Source organism: Styela clava, chromosome 10 (genome assembly GCF_964204865.1).
Source record: "Styela clava chromosome 10, kaStyClav1.hap1.2, whole genome shotgun sequence".
NCBI lineage: Eukaryota > Metazoa > Chordata > Ascidiacea > Stolidobranchia > Styelidae > Styela > Styela clava.
The window spans coordinates 3,061,758-3,081,070 of record NC_135259.1 but is presented as its reverse complement, the minus strand read 5'-3'; the positions used below and the strand labels follow the sequence as shown (position 1 = coordinate 3,081,070).

The 19,313-nt window shown below is 35.2% G+C and overlaps 4 protein-coding genes and 1 long non-coding RNA gene across 5 annotated transcripts; 2 read left to right on the top strand and 3 right to left on the bottom strand.

Moving 5' to 3' along the window:
- LOC120336678 (uncharacterized) lies at window positions 1-3,051 on the top strand. Its single transcript, XR_013478221.1, has 3 exons — window positions 1-394; window positions 892-975; window positions 1,269-3,051. It is a non-coding gene; the product is annotated as an uncharacterized LOC120336678 (long non-coding RNA).
- Window positions 3,052-7,774: 4,723 nt separating this feature from the next.
- LOC120338387 (glutathione S-transferase Mu 1-like) lies at window positions 7,775-9,028 on the bottom strand. The gene is made up of 2 exons (XM_039406373.2): window positions 8,688-9,028; window positions 7,775-8,512 (listed from the first exon to the last, which is right to left on the bottom strand). The coding sequence occupies exons 1-2, from the start codon at window positions 8,906-8,908 to the stop codon at window positions 8,071-8,073; spliced, it is 663 nt and encodes a 220-aa protein (XP_039262307.2). The 5' UTR covers window positions 8,909-9,028; the 3' UTR covers window positions 7,775-8,070.
- Window positions 9,029-9,820: 792 nt separating this feature from the next.
- On the bottom strand, window positions 9,821-11,826 carry LOC120337999 (ribitol-5-phosphate transferase FKTN-like). The gene has a single exon (XM_039405914.2). The coding sequence runs from the start codon at window positions 11,795-11,797 to the stop codon at window positions 10,331-10,333; it is 1,467 nt and encodes a 488-aa protein (XP_039261848.2). The 5' UTR covers window positions 11,798-11,826; the 3' UTR covers window positions 9,821-10,330.
- Window positions 11,827-13,154: 1,328 nt separating this feature from the next.
- Window positions 13,155-15,624, top strand: LOC120337711 (guanine nucleotide-binding protein G(I)/G(S)/G(O) subunit gamma-12-like). Its single transcript, XM_078117082.1, has 2 exons — window positions 13,155-13,406; window positions 14,373-15,624. Exons 1-2 carry the CDS (start codon window positions 13,320-13,322, stop codon window positions 14,490-14,492), a joined length of 207 nt encoding a protein of 68 aa, XP_077973208.1. The 5' UTR covers window positions 13,155-13,319; the 3' UTR covers window positions 14,493-15,624.
- Window positions 15,625-16,293: 669 nt separating this feature from the next.
- Window positions 16,294-18,686, bottom strand: LOC120337710 (E3 ubiquitin-protein ligase RNF170-like). The gene is made up of 5 exons (XM_039405584.2): window positions 18,478-18,686; window positions 18,007-18,118; window positions 17,734-17,845; window positions 17,159-17,346; window positions 16,294-16,910 (listed from the first exon to the last, which is right to left on the bottom strand). The coding sequence occupies exons 1-5, from the start codon at window positions 18,591-18,593 to the stop codon at window positions 16,650-16,652; spliced, it is 789 nt and encodes a 262-aa protein (XP_039261518.2). The 5' UTR covers window positions 18,594-18,686; the 3' UTR covers window positions 16,294-16,649.
- Between the last annotated feature and the right edge of the window lie 627 nt (window positions 18,687-19,313).

Here is a 19,313-nt window from a genome sequence, read left to right as displayed (position 1 = left end):
AATTTTGATACAATAACCAGGCAGAACATGAAGATCGTCCATTCTGATTTTTTGCAATATAAGCTCAATAAACTGAAAAGGACCTCAATTCACAACTCCGTACTAAAGAGGCTTTGTGACGCATAGTAAAACTGTCGGGTTCGCCGAGAACTTTACCACGTTTGCCGTTTTGTTCGCAAGTAACCTGGACGCCGTGAGGGGATTGGGATCTTCATGAGTGCGTGATTGCAGAAATTTAGATAAAATAGAACAGTTGTGTTTGGAGAAGAGATGCAAGTCTTTTGTGTCAGGTGTTATTAGTTACCCAGTGAGTTGGAGTCGAGTCATAATAACTTGAAACAAGGTTTTCATGGTCACGAGGAATGCTGCTGGAAATCATCACTCATCGGATAAGGTGATTAGTCATAACGATTTTTAATATTAGGGTTACTATATTTTTGGTGTTGAGATTTTTCACGTAATCCAGATTATCAAAATATAGACTACTGATACTGTTATGCTTTTACTGGTCGTAGTCCTAATCTGACCATCAAAATAGTGCCACGACTGGGTTTGCGTTTGTAAGAGTGTGTAATTCAGAAGGATTTCTAAATCCAGATAAAAATACAAACAAAGATTGTGAAAATTCAATGAATTCAATTTTTTCTCGAAACAGAAGGATATACGAGAAGCGAGTGGTTGACGCCACTCAGTAGATGTTTGTATAGTTTGGTGTAAATAAAAATATCTAATACACCGCTTCATATTAGATTAGAATATTTTATCTTCGGAAAACAGTTTTGAAGAATTGCATTGCTAGCAATTTTGTTTTGTGATTTGGCACATATCCCTGTGTTATTTTACCATCTTCATCTAGTTATTTACTGGGCTGTATTTTTTGTTCACATGTAGGTGACTCTCCAACGAGATGGCCTACGTTTCAGAACTTGGCAGACGGAAATGCGGGTAGTGATTCAGAGAAAGCTGTGCCAGGAGGTGACTAAATGAGTTTGCTATGCTAGTTTTTTATTAAATACGGTATCTTAAATTGATACCAATGAATGATAATAAATCAAATCATAATATCACTTGTAGCCCATCACAAATAGCGCAGCTATCTACGAATAATTGTAGTGCACCGTTTAGAAACTCTGGTTTATTTGAGTAATAATGCAATTCCCAGTTTCAAACATTTCGTTTGTTCGATCAATCAAGAGTAGCGTAATTTTGAATTGGACTAAAACACTGTGATGATGTTTTGTGGCTTATGCATGTATTTTTGACCAAAGTTTCAGATAAGTCAACAGACTATACCGCACCATCTTCAGAATCACTTTCAATAAGCAATGTAAGTGATTTCAAAGAAAACCATATATATGGAAAAGAAAAAGGCTGTGAATCAATTCAAAAAAAAAAGCTTCTAAACAAACGCGAACCAGAAAAGAAACGACGAAAAGAAAAATAATTGCACGGCTTTGTATATCTTGCGAGAAGTTTATTGTAAAGCTTTAAGACATCTCTGTATAATTCATAAAGATGAACCGGCAGTGAGCATAATTATGTCTCTACTCAACAACTTAATCCAGTGGGCATATCCACATTCGTATACATACTTAGCATACATTTTCACTATTTAATTATAAATTCAAAATAACAATCATGTTTTTGTATTCCGAGTTGGTGCAAAAATTTTAAATAAATTGTGCAAAGATTCTAAATTGATATAGAGGTTCAATAATTTCATTTTGATCGCTTGTATAGTTGACTGTATAATCACTGCTATACTTAGGCGCCCTGATAGGCAGACATTTGAGTTATAATTGGTGTAATGTTTCTCATTTTAGTTGACATGGCAAAATTTCGTTTTGCATTTATAGGCCCCACTGAAAACGTCACTTTATTGAACATTTGAGATATGTTGTGTGTAATGTTTCTCGATATTTTTTTCATAATTTCGTGTTTTAATTACATACCTTCTGAAATGGTCGGATGGTTGAAATTTTTTTTGAATGCTTCTCAATATTATTGCCATTCCAAAATATCATTTTGCATTTACATGACACACTTACGTAGCTGAGAAGATGACGATTTGCGATTTATTTTCTGTTTTGTTTTTCAATATGGTTTCAAAATTTTGTTTTATAATATTTGTCACTCTCAAGTTATCGGATAGGTGAACAATAGAGATAAATTTTAGCAATTTTCCACAACATCAAAATATGATTAGTATTCGAAATTTCGTATTTCAGTTAAATTTCACACACTTAATAAGTGTGTGAGATATATTTTGTGTAATATTTCTCAATACGATTCCAGAATTTTGTTTCAATAGTTGTATGCCATACTTAGGTGGTCGGATATGCGGACATTTGAGATATATATTTTGTATTATTTCAGAATTTTCATTTCAATTTTTGTATGCCCCACTTAGGTGGTCGGATAGGTGGACATTTGAGATAAACTTTGTGTAATATTTCTCAATATAATTTCAGAATTTTCATTTCAAATCTTGTATGCCACACTTAGATGGTCGGATAGGTGGACATTTGAGATAAACTTTGTGTAATATTTCTCAATATAATTTCAGAATTTTCATTTCAAATCTTATATGCCACACTTAGATGGTCGGATAGGTGGAAATTTGAGATATACTTTGTGTAATGTTTCTCAATATGATTTCAGAGCTTTCATTGTAATTGTTTTATGCCACACTTAGGTGGCCGGATAGGTGGACATTTGAGATATACTTTGTGTAATATTTCTCAATATAATTTCAGAATTTTCATTTCAAATCTTGTATGCCAGCCACACTTAGATGGTCGGATAGGTGGACATTTGAGATATACTTTGTGTAATGTTTCTCAATATGATTCCAGAATTTTCATCTCAATTCTTGTATGCCACACTTAGGTGGCCGGATAGGTGGACATTTGAGATATACTTTGTGTAATGTTTCTCAATATGATTCCAGAATTTTCATTTTAATTCTTGTATGCCACACTTAGGTGGCCGGATAGGTGGACATTTGAGATATACTTTGTGTATTATTTCTCAATATGATTTCAGAATTTTCATTTTAATTCTTGTATGCCACACTCAGGTGGCCAGATAGGTGGACATTTGAGATATACTTTGTGTAATATTTCTCAATATGATTTCAGAGTTTTCATTTCAATTCTTGTATGCCACACTTAGGTGGCCAGATAGGTGGACATTTGAGATATACTTTGTATAATATTTCTCAATATGATTTCAGAATTTTCATTTCAATTCTTGTATGCCACACTTAGGTGGCCGGATAGGTGGACATTTGAGATATACTTTGTATAATTTTTCTCAATATGATTTCAGAATTTTCATTTCAATTCTTGTATGCCACACTTAGGTGGCCGGATAGGTGGACATTTGAGATAAACTTTGTGTAATATTTCTCAATATAATTTCAGAATTTTCATTTCAAATCTTGTATGCCACACTTAGGTGGCCCGGATAGGTGGACATTTGAGATATACTTTGTATAATATTTCTCAATAAGATTTCAGAATTTTCATTTCAAATCTTGTATGCCACACTTAGGTGGCCGGATAGGTGGACATTTGAGATAAACTTTGTGTAATATTTCTCAATATAATTTCAGAATTTTTATTTCAAATCTTGTATGCCACACTTAGGTGGCCGGATAGGTGGACATTTGAGATATACTTTGTATAATATTTCTCAATAAGATTTCAGAATTTTCATTTCAAATCTTGTATGCCACACCTAGGTGGCCGGATAGGTGGACATTTGAGATATATTTCTTGTAATGTTTCTCAATATGATTTCAGAATTTTTATCTCAATTCTTGTATGCCACACTTAGGTGGCCGGTTAGGTGGACATTTGAGATATACTCCGTGTAATGTTTCTCAATATGATTTCAGAATTTTCATTTTAATGTTCAATGCCACACTTAGGTGGCCGGATAGGTGGACGTTTGAGATATACTTTGTGTAATGTTTCTCGATATGATTTCCGAGTTTTTATTCTAATTGTTGTATGCCACACTTAAATGACCGAATAGGTGGACATTTGAGATATATTTTGTGTGATGTTTCTCAATATGATTTAAGACTTTTTTTTCAATTGTTGTATGCCACCCTTAGGTGGTCGGATAAGTTGACATTTGAGATATATTTTGTGTGATGTTTCTCAATATGATTTAAGACTTTTTTTTCAATTGTTGTATGCCACCCTTAGGTGGTCGGATAAGTTGACATTTGAGATATATTTTGAGTTTTTTTCTCAATAGGGCTGGTGTTCATTTTTCAATTACGTGCCATATTTGAGTGACCGGATAGATGAACATTTGAAATCCAATTTGTGTGATGTTTGTCTTCATTAATGACATACCAGAATTCCCATTTACAATTATTTGTATAACTTAAAAGGCCGGATAGGTGGACATTTGAGATAAAGTTTGTGTGATATTTTTTCAATATTATTGGCATTTCCGAATTTCATTCTGCGGTTACCTTCTGCGTATATATAATTTTCTTTTATTGTTTCTCAAAATAATTAGCACTTTCATATTTTATTTTACTATTATATACCACTCTTCCTTTTTAAAATAATATTTCACACTTTAGCAATCAGATTGGTGATACGTTTGAAAAATATTTTGTGTATTGTTTCTCCCTATGTATGGCATTTCAAAATTTTGTTTTTCAATTATATGTTTAATACGCTTATAGCCATATAGATATGCGGGTTTTTGCGGTATATTTTGCGCAATGTTTATCAATATTATTGGAATGCCATAATTTTGACTTGGTATTGATATCTTGACACTTACAACATAGCATCTGTTTAATCTATATGTTGCACCATAGGGTTGGAATAGGCGAACATTTGTGATATGCTCTGTGTATTTCTCAGTTTCAAATATATAACACGTTTGGATCAATTTGTTTCGATTTGTCTACCATCACGTTGCATTTCCGAGTATTTTTTGATATGGAAGATTATTTCCAACACCAAACACAGTGCATCTCCCTTGCACGAAAGACTGGACATTGAAAAAAGAAATGCTATTTTTTGTGATAAGTATTGCTAAATGGTTCGAATCCATCGGAAATTAAAGCGAGGTCATACGCTTTAAAATGCGTATTAAAATAAAAGCAACATCATTTATGTAGACATCCAGGGCGACATATAAGAGGGGTCCGGCTTAGTGCCGAAATAGGCTAAAACATTTGGTGGTCTGAATTAAGTGGACGAATTAAGCGGACAAAAATTTTATATCTGTTATCGAGAGGATTGTGTTGACTCTTTTTCTCCGTAGTTGTCAACGGCTCTCGCCCTCTCCAAGCACGTATTTAAAAACAATGATACGGGCACAGGAACGACGTCCGCTTAAGTACTGCAATTATGGCAGGTCCGTTTAACTACCGTAATAGAGTTATATATATATATATATACATATACAGGGGGGTCACGGCTACTTATTTTTACAAGAATTAAATTTACAAAGTTTTGTTAGGGCATATGTTACATTACCAGGGTTGGCCATTTCCGAATACTAAACTATTCCGAATACATTCTAAAATAATGTTTTCGAATCTGGAATTCCGAATACATTCTAAAATCGATAATAACACATTTTTGGTTTAGTTGATTAAAACCCAGTAAATTAGGACATAAGCTTCAATAGAAATATCAGAATGAAGCCACAAACCAACAGTATATGTACACAAAGTAATTGATAGTTCATAGCTATCAATAAAAAATAATAGCAACTTGTGACACCGTCAGTTTATTAAAATTATTCACTTTGTACAAATGACCATATGAAAAGATAGCCAAGGAGTTGTCTGACGCTTTCTATCATTGGTACCATGATATTACGATAATAGTCAAGTCTATTGACAAAAATACTACTTGTATTCAGATAATTGTGTATATTTTCTGAGAGTAATAAAAATTTATTGGCAATACAGGCAACAACAATCGAAAATCCATTATGCATTTATAAATTCTAATATTTAAGCCTGAGGTATTCTACTACCTACCAGTATATTTGTATATTAATTTATGTGAACCATATTGTTATTATGTGTAACATATTGTTGTGTTTGGAATTAGAAATAAATTAGTAGAGATAGAGAATAGATGACCACCACTGCCAGCGCGCAGCCAGGATTTTCGAAATTGGAAATTCCCATTGCCGCCTGTAACACCCACCGCGATTTCGCGCTCGTTAAAAGAGCCTTCTTTTCAGCATATAATGATCATTATCTTACGTAAAGTATTCAATCCATGACATCTACGAGATTCTAAAATATCTTTATATATTAATTTAATGTGTCCAACGTAACTCGCGGTTGCTTCTTCTTACGTCAAAAAAAAAAAACATTACTGTTCGGTCCACGGCGATCTGTGACCTAAAATTACGAGATAAACTGCCTGATGTATTTTATTTTAATACGTATTTTTGCAATCTTGCCAACTCGTTATCGCCGTTAGAAAAATCTCAAATAATTATATAAAACCCTGTTAAGTGTACTGTAGAGGGTAATTCATTTCATACAATGAATATACATATAAAGTTTAGCAGTGAATTAAAAATACATATTCATCGCCGCGATTATGCCACCTGTTAAAAGAGTCGACTTTTACAACAAATAATATAACAACGAATATATATTTTTCTGTTGTGCAAAGTGTTGAATTCGTGACCGACACGCGTATTTAAAATGTCTTGTTTTATTAATTTAATTGTCTTCAATTTGACCTGCGGTTGCGTCGACAAAATAAAATCCTCACCACTCTTATATACCATTGCAATCCGCGGTTATAAAAATAAAAACGTGAGGTAAACTGTCCGATTAAATATTGTTTTGATCCTTATTATGCGAATTGGGCAAATATTTAGATGTACTTGTTAACAGTGACTCCGCTCGATCGAAATGCTGCCACTCTGATTATTTTTAGATAAAACCGTTCGACAAATCCATAAATATGCAGTAATATCTCAGGGTAAAATTTATTTCATCACAATAAAATTGATTGAATATACTTTAGATTGATTATATTACCTTGTATCGTGTTAACACGAAAATATTCGACGGCAATTTAAAGTAATGGACAATCAGGACCCCCCCCCCCCCCCCCCAATTAGGGACGATATGTTCCTAAACGCCGACCAAACATAATGTGTGCGACGAAACACGAAATTCTGCGATTTTCACTGCCTAGAAGAGCGTTTTTTTAATTTTCGCGGGCCTCAATAAAACTTATATTGTTTACGATTTTATTTTCAGTATTTTAAATTGCCGCTTTTCAATCAAAAAGTTGCGTTGTCTTTAGAAACTCGCCGCCAATGAACGTATTTACCAGATTCACAATTCCGTGCGCGTACAAAAATAAAATAAATGTTATCGTTATCGTGGAACGAATTTGTGAAAAATTTTCGTTTTAGAGAAAATAATACAATCGTAACGGCGTTTACGGCCTAAATAACACGTTACGCTGATGAGTGATGAAAACAATCACGCGCAAGTTTCTATCGAGAATGTTTTCATTCAACGGAAAGGTCTTGAAAGCAGCGTCGAAAATGTGTGACGTCACACAAATATCCGATATTCTTATGAACGTGAATTCCGATATTCGAATTGGCCATCCCTGTACATTACACTCACAGATGATTAAAATGTCGCCCGTGTACTTCAGAGCAGTGACCTAACCTAGAAGTTCAATCTCGTTTAGCGTTTCGAAAGTTAATTTGTGGAATATCGTTCCAATATAACCTGAAAACATACGCATTTTATTCGTGATCCCATGTGACCTTCAAATTTTCGTATATAAATACATGGAAAACATAACAAGTTGCTTTTTATATCGACCCTGTAAGAGTTAGATCACTAATCGGTATCAACATATTTCAATGTAAATTTTATTAACGGACAAACTGTTACAAATACTTTTATTCTAGCCTCTTTTTTGACATTTTTAACTTTTTAAGTATGTAATTCTTACAAATATCGGAGTATAAAAGCAGACTTCTTGTATATTATGAACATTATTGAAAGATAACTCGCTGCTATAAGTCAACTTATTTCCTGTCATTTTCCGATTTTCCGCCCCAAGTAGCCATGGGACCATTTATCGGGAATTTTTTGTATCTATTAGACTTTAAATATTCGGAGATCGGTTTCATGGATTCGAATTCATCCATGAATCGTTGAATACCGGGTGATTTGTCAAAAATATCAGTGAAGAAAAGACGGTGATGATCAAAAGTTTCGTACAAAGCAAAATCAAGGAAACTCAAATCATCTCCGAGCAGAAATTTCCGATCTGTAAAATATTTTTCCATTATATCTATCTTTGCCGTCTGATTCTTACGGATCTCATCAATTTTATCATAGAGGTCAACATTATACATGCTCCTAGCAAATGCCCATCTGATGTCATTAATGACGCCTTGAAGCATATCTGTCTTTCGTTGATTTTCATCTGATGATGGAAATAGATTCAACTTTTTCCCTAGATATCTGGAAAAGGAGTATGATGATTACTCGACAAAATTTTGAATTGCGTTACGATTTGAAAATTTTGAGTCAATAGCAAAATACCATTTTTTGTACCAGGCGTATTTGTCCACTCTGCATATTATAAATAGAAATGAGTTTTCGGTAAACTCACATCTTACGTAAAATTTTTACAGACCTGTAAATTGCCCAACTCTCGGTAAGCTTTATGTCTCCATCAATTAGGTACGGCAAGTTTGGGAAATCCATTCCCAAACAGAACTTCTCAGCAAACCATGATTTTGCCTCTGCTATTTTTAACCTTCTATCTTCATATTCCATGCCACCGTACTCTAAAATCATCCTTGCAGGCTCGCAAAGACCTCTCAAGTCCCAGTAGACTAGAACGAGATTACTCATTTTAAATGTATACGGTAATTATATATTACTTACTACAAAATAAAGTGTCGTTAAAATCCGTCTACTTTGTTTCCACTAGCTATGAACAGAAGAAGTTTGCTAGAAAATTTCCCTTAAATATTCCATTATACGTGAACGAATACAATATAATGTTGAGAGGCATTGGTACTGCAGCGCTATGGACTTAGTCGAATATTCTTTCCCAAAATCTATTTAAAATTCGGAACTATATTCTGAAATCTCTCTGTATAAATAGAGGGAATACAGTATATACATGTACTTCGATCGATACACGTGTAATTGAAGACACAATTGGCGCATGACGAATGAAGCAAATTCCCTGTTACAGTCTGACACGCATTTGTTGGCTGTAACACACGACTTGAATTATCGATTGCCTGATTTAGTTCCAGGCGAAAACCATCTAACCTCCCTCTTAAAAAGTGTCAAGTTCTGAACTGAAATACGCATGGTTGCATATATTTTCCGGTGACCGTACATTTTTGAACTCATGTGTATATCCGCGGGTTCAATCTATATGCGGGTGCTAAAACCCATGGGTTAGGGTTAATATGGGTCCAAATATCCGTAAAACAAAACAATTTCCATAGGTGCAATAGTATTAGGTGGCTAGGTGCAATTGTCGTGGGTTCAAATGTAATGAAACCATATTTTCCAGTTTTTCGATATAGGTGGTATGTCAGGATACTCTAATAGGCGGTTGTTCCGTCATACCCAACGACTAACATACCGGTCATACCCATGTCCTTCTGACAACTATACTACTTAGTTTCTAGCTAAATTGATGTTAAATACAACGATGCATTCATCTGTAAAGCAATAAAATAACGAAAAAAAAGATGTTAATCAACTTCATAAATCGCAACAACAATAATACAAAAATACTACTCAACATTTGTGTTAATTTCATAACCGTTACGAGTAAATGTGCATCTACGGAGTAAAATGACCATAAAAACGTGTCTAACCAATAACTATACAGGATAATTAGAACGACCAATGTGGTGCGTCTTGCAATATGTTTGAGACTCGATTATCTCAGCTTGACCAGAAAATATCACAGTAATTTAATATTTACTAAAAAATGACTAACTAGTTAGTTTTAATACAGATTTTGCAAACCGGAAGTCACTAGATAAATTTTAATTGCGATCTCAATTTTATGCTCATTATACACACTTGAATCGTTTGACATAATTATTGTAAAATCCTATCATGCGCAATACCCAGCTTTGACTCATTTTTTTTAACAGATACATCCATTATCGAGGCCAAATTATTAGGATTCGAATAACAGAAAATTTACAATGACAATGTGAGTATATAATAAGTTCCAAGCACTTACTAAAAATAAATTTATACGTCACATAATTACAGAAATAGTCTTTTCTGAACAAATAACTATTTCTTCAAATTTTCCTTCTTCGATTCCCGGTGGTGAACTTGCATTACGCTTTTCCATTCGTGTTGAGTCCAATGACCCATTGGAATGGCATGGTTTGAGTTGACGTACCAGAGCCAATCTTTTTGTGGTTTATACCATCCAGGTCCGAAGTAAAGTGAGACATACATCAAAGAATCGCAATAAACTTTAACTTTTATACCGACAAATTCCGACCAGCAAAGTTCAAATGGAGGATAACTAAAAAGAAATCTTTTTCCGTCTTTACGTGTACGAAGATGGGTAACGTGATCGTGACCATTGCTGAAAACATGTATGTTTATCTTCGTGTCTGATTTATCCAAGAACGCCAGTTCTAAGCCTTCTTTCAGCGTTCCGAATTTACTTTTGAAGAAAAATCCATTTTCCTCCATTGCTGAAATAATTTCCTCTTTGTAGTCGTGTTTCCAAACGCCAATATCAAGATTTGTATCGTAAGAAATTATGTTGCATTGACGGTACCATCCCAAAACAGTTCCTCCAGTAATCCAAAACGGAACTTTTATTTTTTCAAAAATCTTTTTTGTTTCAACTAGCATTTTTTTCGCGGCCTCTTGGAAAAGTTTATCTTGTTGGGGGATTTCGATTTCGTACTTTGCCACGAAATTTTCAGCTTTTGCATGATCACACTCTATGAAACGTGAATTAGCATATTCGTCTAGAAAAGCGCGGATATGATAAGGTACTGAAATTCTATGGTTGTCTATATATATTGGCAAGCCTGTAAATCTATGAGAAAGATCATACCCTTGTGCATATCGAGGAAATTTCGCCCCAACCGCATCAATAGAATGCCATCCCTCGCCTATAGCTGGTGTTATAGCTGCTACGGTGTCCATCCAGTCTTGATCAGTAACTGGTCCCACCCACATATATTTTATGTCGTCACCACGTTCATGTAAAAATGCAATGTGTATAACATGTTTCTTTCGTGCCATCCATAAATAAGCTGGTATCATGTCTGGATTTGAGTGTCCCTTCTGTTTAGGGTCAGCTACTTCTGACAAATGAACCGTAAATCCGAGGTGTTTTAGAGAGTTTATGTAATCTTCTTTCGAAGCTATAAACTTGGTGGCAAGTGCTGCAAATGTAATCACATTTTTTTCTTCTGGGTGATGCTTACATAGTATTTTGCACTGATGCAGAGTATCCTTCCAGGTCTTGGATCTTGGTACAAAAATGTTTGGCAAGATATCGATGTCAAACAGGAGTAACGGCACAGTGTGCGTCCGCGAAGCAACCAGTAAAGTCTCGATATTCTCCAACTGGTTATCAATGTTATCCTGCGACAGTTTCAAAAAGTGGAAGTTGTGTACAAAGAAGTATGAGTAACCAATAGATATTACACAAACGCAACATACTGCAGTCAACAAGGTTCGTACTTTCAAAGCGGAAACCTGTTTGCTGAAATCCATTTTACCTGACATACTGACAGACTCGAAGCCTAGGCCAGGATCGCTCGCGGGTAGTAGTCACGTGGCTAAATGGCATACGTCAGGGTATATGTGACGACACAATGCATATGTGACGCACAATAGTACCAATGGCTTTGCGTGTAAGTGCGTACTGCGTACTGTATAGTACGGTACTGTACAGTGTACAGTATTGGTCTTATCCATTTCCTAATTTTAAATAACAAATACAATAATACCCTACCGCGGCAAAGCTTTGAAATCAACAGCAATGCAACAGTGAAGTATTTGAAAAAAAAATAATGTAGACTTTTATAACGAAATGACAAATGGGTGTATCAAAAAAAGAAATACAAATCATGGGTAATCAATTCAAGGGTGAAGAGTATAGAAAGTGAATTGTGAAAAAGAACCAGTAACAGAAAACCACAGTAAAGAAAGCAAGCATGGTGGTAATGCCATCAAACCTAATGAAAGCTGGGTGTAACTATAAAAGCCTAATCAGTCAGATGCTTCAAAAGATTTTATGACCATTTTGAGGAGATTGAAACATTTGTCGAAGGAAAGGAGGACATCCATCGGCTTGGCAAAAAAAGAATGAGGTGCTGATTTAGCTTTCACCTTCGATATCACCACACATAACTTTTTCGTTAAATCACACATTATATGGAAGCTGTGCACAACATCTGTACAACACAACATCGGCCTTTATTTAAAAACTTTGTCTGTGGCAAATCTATTTTGCAAGTGGTGTAACAACACATTCTCCAAAAATTTCAAAACACAAAACGAAATTGTTTTGTTACTCTTTTAACTTATGTTGTTTGTTTCCGGCTCCTTACAAGTTTAATGTTTGAAATTGAGAGCCACTGCGTCGGGCTAGGGCTGGGCATTTCGAATCGGATAGTAAATAACTCAAATCGTTTTTTTTGTCCGCCGAAGATCGAGGTGAATCCTTCATTTCAGGCGTATTTTTAAAATGCAATTGTGACATAAGACTCTTTTGATGACTGGTACGGATGACCCTTTGCTATACGTCGTTCGATGAATTCAAGTATCTACCAAGTATTCGAGATTCGATTAAAAAAAATAATCGATGCGATTCTGAAATCATCAAGTATTCGAAAATGGCCAACTATACTTCAGACCAGAGGTCCTCAACCCGCGGCCCAAAAAGCATATTATACATCAGTATCGGACTAACAAATGAATCAAATAGCACAAATACATGGTAATAATATTCTGTGGCCCGTAGCATTTTTGTGGTCAAAATCCGCCCCCTTTATCTTGGAAGTTGAATACCCCTGCTTTAGACTCAAATTTAAACTGTACAAGGTGTAAATCTGCAACGGGTGAATGAACATTCTAGCCCCGAGGCAGACTTAGTGAAGGTGTGGCGTTTGTTTCTTTTCAGCGTATCAGTTACCATACTTTACTCCATTCTGGCAATATAATTTATACGTACTTTCACTGCTTTTGTGCTACTGTTGATTTGGTCGCATATTTCCGAAAGAACTTCAAGGGAAGTATCGAAGTCATGTCTGCACAGATGTCTAATCATATTTCTCAACTTCGGCGACAAATCGAAGAATTAAATTGTCATATGAACATAAGACGAACGATGGTAAGTTCCACCAGTCATGGCACCTGTCTGCCTGTACTGCAGTACCAGTTTTCTGGACAGTCTTTCAGTCTAATATTATTAACCTCATTGCAGGTTTATGTTTTATCAATTCTAAATTATGTTTGTACGGTATTAGGTATTTGTTCATCTCGCAGGTTTCTTCTTTTGACGTAAAACTGACAGTAGTCATATGCCGGTATCGTAACTCCCACTTACTGCAGTGACCATTTTAGAATTGAAATTTGACTAGATTTGTATTTTATTTAAGCTTAACTTTACATCGAATACCGGTACACATGCTGACATGGTTTCCCATCAATTCAGCAATTGGTTTTGAGCAATCATGCATGCATGAGCAATCATGGCTTGATGAAGTCTCATATCAGTATGGCACACTATACAGATCGAGCGGCATTGTCTCGTTTCAAAGAAACCCATTTTATCAATGATTATACACCCCACCTTTGGGAGACCTCTGGACATTGTTGTTTCTCATTATCGGTAAAAATACAGTATAATAAAGTTGTGCAAAGAACCACGAAAAAGCGCAATCTCATAACGTCATCATTGAATTCCTCGTAAAAAAATAATCCGATTTACCAAAGGAAAAAAAATTTTACCATAGCATTCGAGAGTTTTTAGCAAAAAAGGGCAATTTTGGTCATGTGACGATCGCCAATAATTTAGAATATTATTGAGAAAAGCATGGCATGATATGACGCACCTGGCCAGACGACCCTCGTTTGTGAGACACATGGAGTGTTTGTTTTATTGAACCAAATGGAGAGAATTTGGATAGTGTGCCGTACTGCATATAGAGAAATGCCATCAGTCAGTCGAATGTCGCTAATATCATATTTATAGAGCATATACATCTTGTTAATAGTTTTGATTCTCGAGTTGTTTATGTTTTACCATGTCCTATATCAGTATATACTGATATATATACTTATGTTCACTTTTCAGGTTTCTGATGCATCGCAGCAGTTGATGCAATTTGTTGTTGAGAATGAACAGCGGGATTATCTTGTTGTTAAACCTCCAGACAACCCGTTCAAACCCAAAAGTACATGTCCGTTATTATAGATGATCTTTTCTGGAAAGAAACTTTTTACAACTACACTAATTTATCAGACTTTGTATTTGCGAGGGGTTGGACGTGGTAGAGTATCTTAAAGTTGTTGAATTGCAGTTGACATTGTTTTTTTGATTGTTTATACCTGAAGCTCTTTTATCTCAATCATGTCATTTTCTGTTAGAAGGTAATCTTTTGTATTTTGTTACCTTTTTCATCGTTTAGAATGGACTGTACTTTTATGAGAGGCCTTTTTCTTTTTACCTGTGATGTGTCGCGGTACTTTAATATAGTATGTTTGTTGCCTTTCCCAAACTACTTTGCCAGTCCTATTGGATGGTTTAGCTGATGTTGTTGAAATGAATCGATGGTTCCCATCAGCATGACTACTGTTCAGTATTATAGGCATGGCATTTGTAATTTATGAATACATGCTGGGATAGCCAAAATAGTAGTCTCGTCAGGTGATGGTGTCAGGTTTCAGTCCCTTTTTTTTTGCAGCTTCACAACAATACAATAATGAATTTTCTGTAATAGTCATGGTTACCATATTTTACGGACCTTCGGGCACACTGAATTAATTGCTTAGATTGGGTCTTTATTCATACAAGAGGCGCATCAGGCTATAAGACTCAACGTTTTTGAAGCAATGCTGGAGCTGGTTTTGAGGGCAGGCAATGAAGCACTACCTGATCCATACATTAGGCGCACAATCGATTTTTGAGCAAAAAGGGATTTAAAGTGCGCCTTATGGTCTGTAAAATAAGGTTCTGTCAGTCTTGATCATACATTTTACTCTCGATATTGTGGAGACCGTTTATATATTTACTGTGTTGTATAATATTTTATATGAAGTGTTTTGAACTTTGAAGTCAATTCACTTAGTTTTGCAACCCTCATGAAGATGTGTTATATCCAGAAGATGAGTTGCTCTGACAAACTGAGAAAATTTGGACAATATGGGGATCATAAAGGGGCTGGTTGAATTTTAAAGTGAGTGCCACTAGTCTAGTAACAATACCTACCAATTTATTGTATCTTGGAAAATTGGAGTGTGCCAATTACAATGCAATTGCGTACTGTTAAGGAAAACATCCAGTGTTTGTGTATTTTATCATATATAATAAAAGTACATCTATGTTTCTCAATGTGTTTTGATTTAATAGTACAGTAGTAGACATGCTGACGGGTAGGGTCAGACTGTTTCAGTGACATCTGACCTGAAAAATGAAAGACTTGCATATATGGCTTTAAGGCCTGTGAATGGTCAACGGTTACGATTTTTTTCTTACTGGTAACTGACATCTCTGGTAATATTAATCACCTTTATACTGTACAATTTCTTCAAAAATGATTAGTTAAATTTATCTCCTGTGGTGTTCAATTCAAAAGGATATCACTAATTCTGAGAAAATGTAAATAATTGAAGTACAAGTGTTGCTGACAATGACAAGTTTATATGTAATTTTCACTATTTCATTGCAAGAGCATCTATCCACCAATTGCGCATTCTGTATTATATCAACATTTCAGGGAAGTAGTGACGAACGCTTCAACTTAACAATATTTATCGCCATGCTGAATACATACATACTCTGATTGGTAGCAGGTACACACATATATTGTTGCGCCATTCTGGCTTCATCTTTGCATCTGAATCTATTACCTCCCCAGTGGGCCAGAACTGCAAACTTGCTCTGGGACCATTGTGAAATAATAATTCTAAATTTTAACAGTTTGAATGTTGTCACTGAAATTCCCAGCCCTAATGCCTGTAGTGTACTCGTAACTGCTGAAAAACATATAACAACATTGAAAGTTCAACTATATTTTATATAATCTTTAAAAAGTAAATAAAGTTAAAGAACAAATCAAAAAAAAAGAAGAGTGAAATACCTAGAATCCTTTAATAATGGCAGTTTAAATAGGTATCTATATCATAGAAATGTATGGATTAGATTCAATGACCTCTCTCTCTCTCTCTCGCAAGAATTCTGTATTGCCCTTCCTTAAGTATGACTTGATTATATTCAAAATGTGTTTATAGAAAAATCACATCGGTTCCACATACCGTAATATCTATAATGCATATTGATCTGATAGCGACTAGTAAAGGATAATACATTATCCACAAATAATTTCTCATTTGAGCAATATAGAAATTTACTTCACCGGGCTGCTACAACATTACGATATATTACGGTCATATATATTAATACTAGCATTAGGACGAAAACATCATCGAGTAGTCCAATTATTCCAAAAACTGCCTCTGGCAAAAAATCAAGAGGTGAAATAAGGTAAAGTAGTATTGCAATGGCGCAAAGTACAATACGTACTCTGAACATAAAAACAAGTCCTCCCATAGAGAAAAATTCACTCCAAAGATGTCTCATTAATGCAGGAATATCTCTGATGTAGTCCAAAATCTGTAAATAAGAAACGAATACTCATTGGATGGTTAACAGCAGGCAGTGTAATGGCAAAACCGAACAGCCATGGAATAGTCACCCCGTGTGTGTTAACCAAATAAGCTAGCACAGCACAACGTTATGCAGCGATAAACTATAAAAAGCATGGCAAAGTACTTCTGAACACGAGCTAAATTCATTTCAAATTGTTTTTTGATATCAACACTATCCGTTAGAAGTTGTATATTTTCACTTCATATACTTACCGGCCTAGGCTGTCCAGAAAATCTTCTATTATAATCGTTTATATTAGTCAAAGCGTCACGAGTTGCTTCCGAGTGGTTTTCCCCAGCCTGAAAATTTCTCAACAGCAGCGATACTTGCTGTCTACAGACAGGGCAATTGACAGCTCCAAGCCAATTCCCAAATCTCCAGTATGTTATTATGCAGTGTGCTGTAAAATGGTAAATTCAGAATATTTTTGCCACAGTAGGTCATAGGATTTACATATTTATCCCAGGAAAGAGGAAAGACGGTTAATCTCGACCTCTCATCTGGTAATCGGGGAAATTCAATTCCTAATAACTTAACAGAAATAGTAAACCAATCAAAGCATTTTTTATCTAACTTTTCTGAACTACTCTGTTATATGGTCAGTTGGACACTGAAACACCATCGGCTATGAAATTATTACGGGTATTCCATTTTTTTGTTTTTATTTTGTCTCCTTTCTAATTTCATATAGCCATCACAAGCAGCACCATTTGGAAATAATTCTTTGCTGTTCGAGAGACCTTGATAATACAATATTCATATAAAATGCCCTGCTATATTCACATACCACAGAATAGATGTCCACAATTTGTTTCAACAGGCAATCTTGCTTCCTGCAAACATATTGGACATCTTTGATCACTGTAAAATCTTCTCCGATCATCAACTCCTTCCCCATCCTGTAAACCATATAATAAATTGAAAAAATTTACAATAGGTTTTCTTCACCTAAGCGGATTACTGGATTATGAAAAAGGATAGATGGGATTTTTCAAATGAGCTGTTTAGCACATAATACATGCAATAAATGGAGTATGACAAGTTTTATTGACATTCTTACCGAAGCATCATCTTCTTGCTCATTTTCATTAATATTGAGATGACTTCTTGTTGTGTTTACTCTTTCTTGATTTTCCGGATGAATTTCGTGGTCAGAATCTGACCTGTATTTACTAAAAAAATAAGTAGCAATGCAATCATTCTATTTGTATGCTGGATGTCACAAATAATATACAGCTATAAATAGGTGGTATATTATTATTATAAACAATTCAATAATTTTGATGCACCAGACCCACCACAATAAAATGGATATGATCAGCATCTGCTGGATCTAGCAGTATCATATTTTGAGCCTAATATATTTAAATCATGCATTCATAAATGATTGTAGTAGGCAAGCTTCATGAGTGCATCCAGCTGTCCTCTACTATTTACAATAATTGGACTGAAGGTTTGAAGCTATCCTCTACAGCTTTACAAACTCATCCATATTGAGAAACACTGGGATGAGAGAATAAAAATGGCTTACCGTACAAGATATGTTGAAATTGGCAAAATGAACATCAACAGAGTAGATAAAAAAATTACAACTTCATCGCCCACACCTTCAATATAATTTCCTGATGGACTTCTCTCGTCCGTCATCCGGAATTTGCTTTTAGTAGATTTACAGATGGCTATAAATCTAACGCTAGATATAGATCAATTTCTATCAACCTGGAATTGGTAAAACAATATTCACTGAATCTAGTGAATCAGGAAAACTTTGAAAGTCAAAGGCAGAAAAGGCTGTATATCACTGTATTAGCTTAGTTACCGGTACTCATCTTGACTACAGGGTTTTAGAACTAGACTACTAGCTGCGTAGAGGAAAAACATTTTACGCCTTGACCTCATTTCCACTGATCCTTGAAAACTCCGACACTGGTTGGGTAAAAATAGAGGGGGGCCAACCCAATCCAAGTGCAGTATTCTTTGGCGTCTGCAGCTGCCGCAAAACCATGGCGGTATTTCCATACCGGTATCATGGCCGCTACGGCCAAACCTATCAATCAATCAATCATTTATTTCGGTACTCTGACATAAAAACAAAACAACACAAAAACTGGACAAACAAACAAAATGCAGAGATACCTGGAAGGCGAGCATAACTTGAAATAAAGTTAAAAAACGTAAAAGTACGCGCCCGCCCACTATGGCGACTGACTTTTTAGCTGTCACAAACCAATGTCAAGCTGCCGTTACCGCGGCAGCAAATTGAAAACAAATGGCAGGTATAATTTTGCTGTTGTAAACGCGGCAGGTGGGCCGTTAAAATAGGGCTGTCCCTAAGGGTGACAAATACTGGGTAAGTTGGAACGTTTT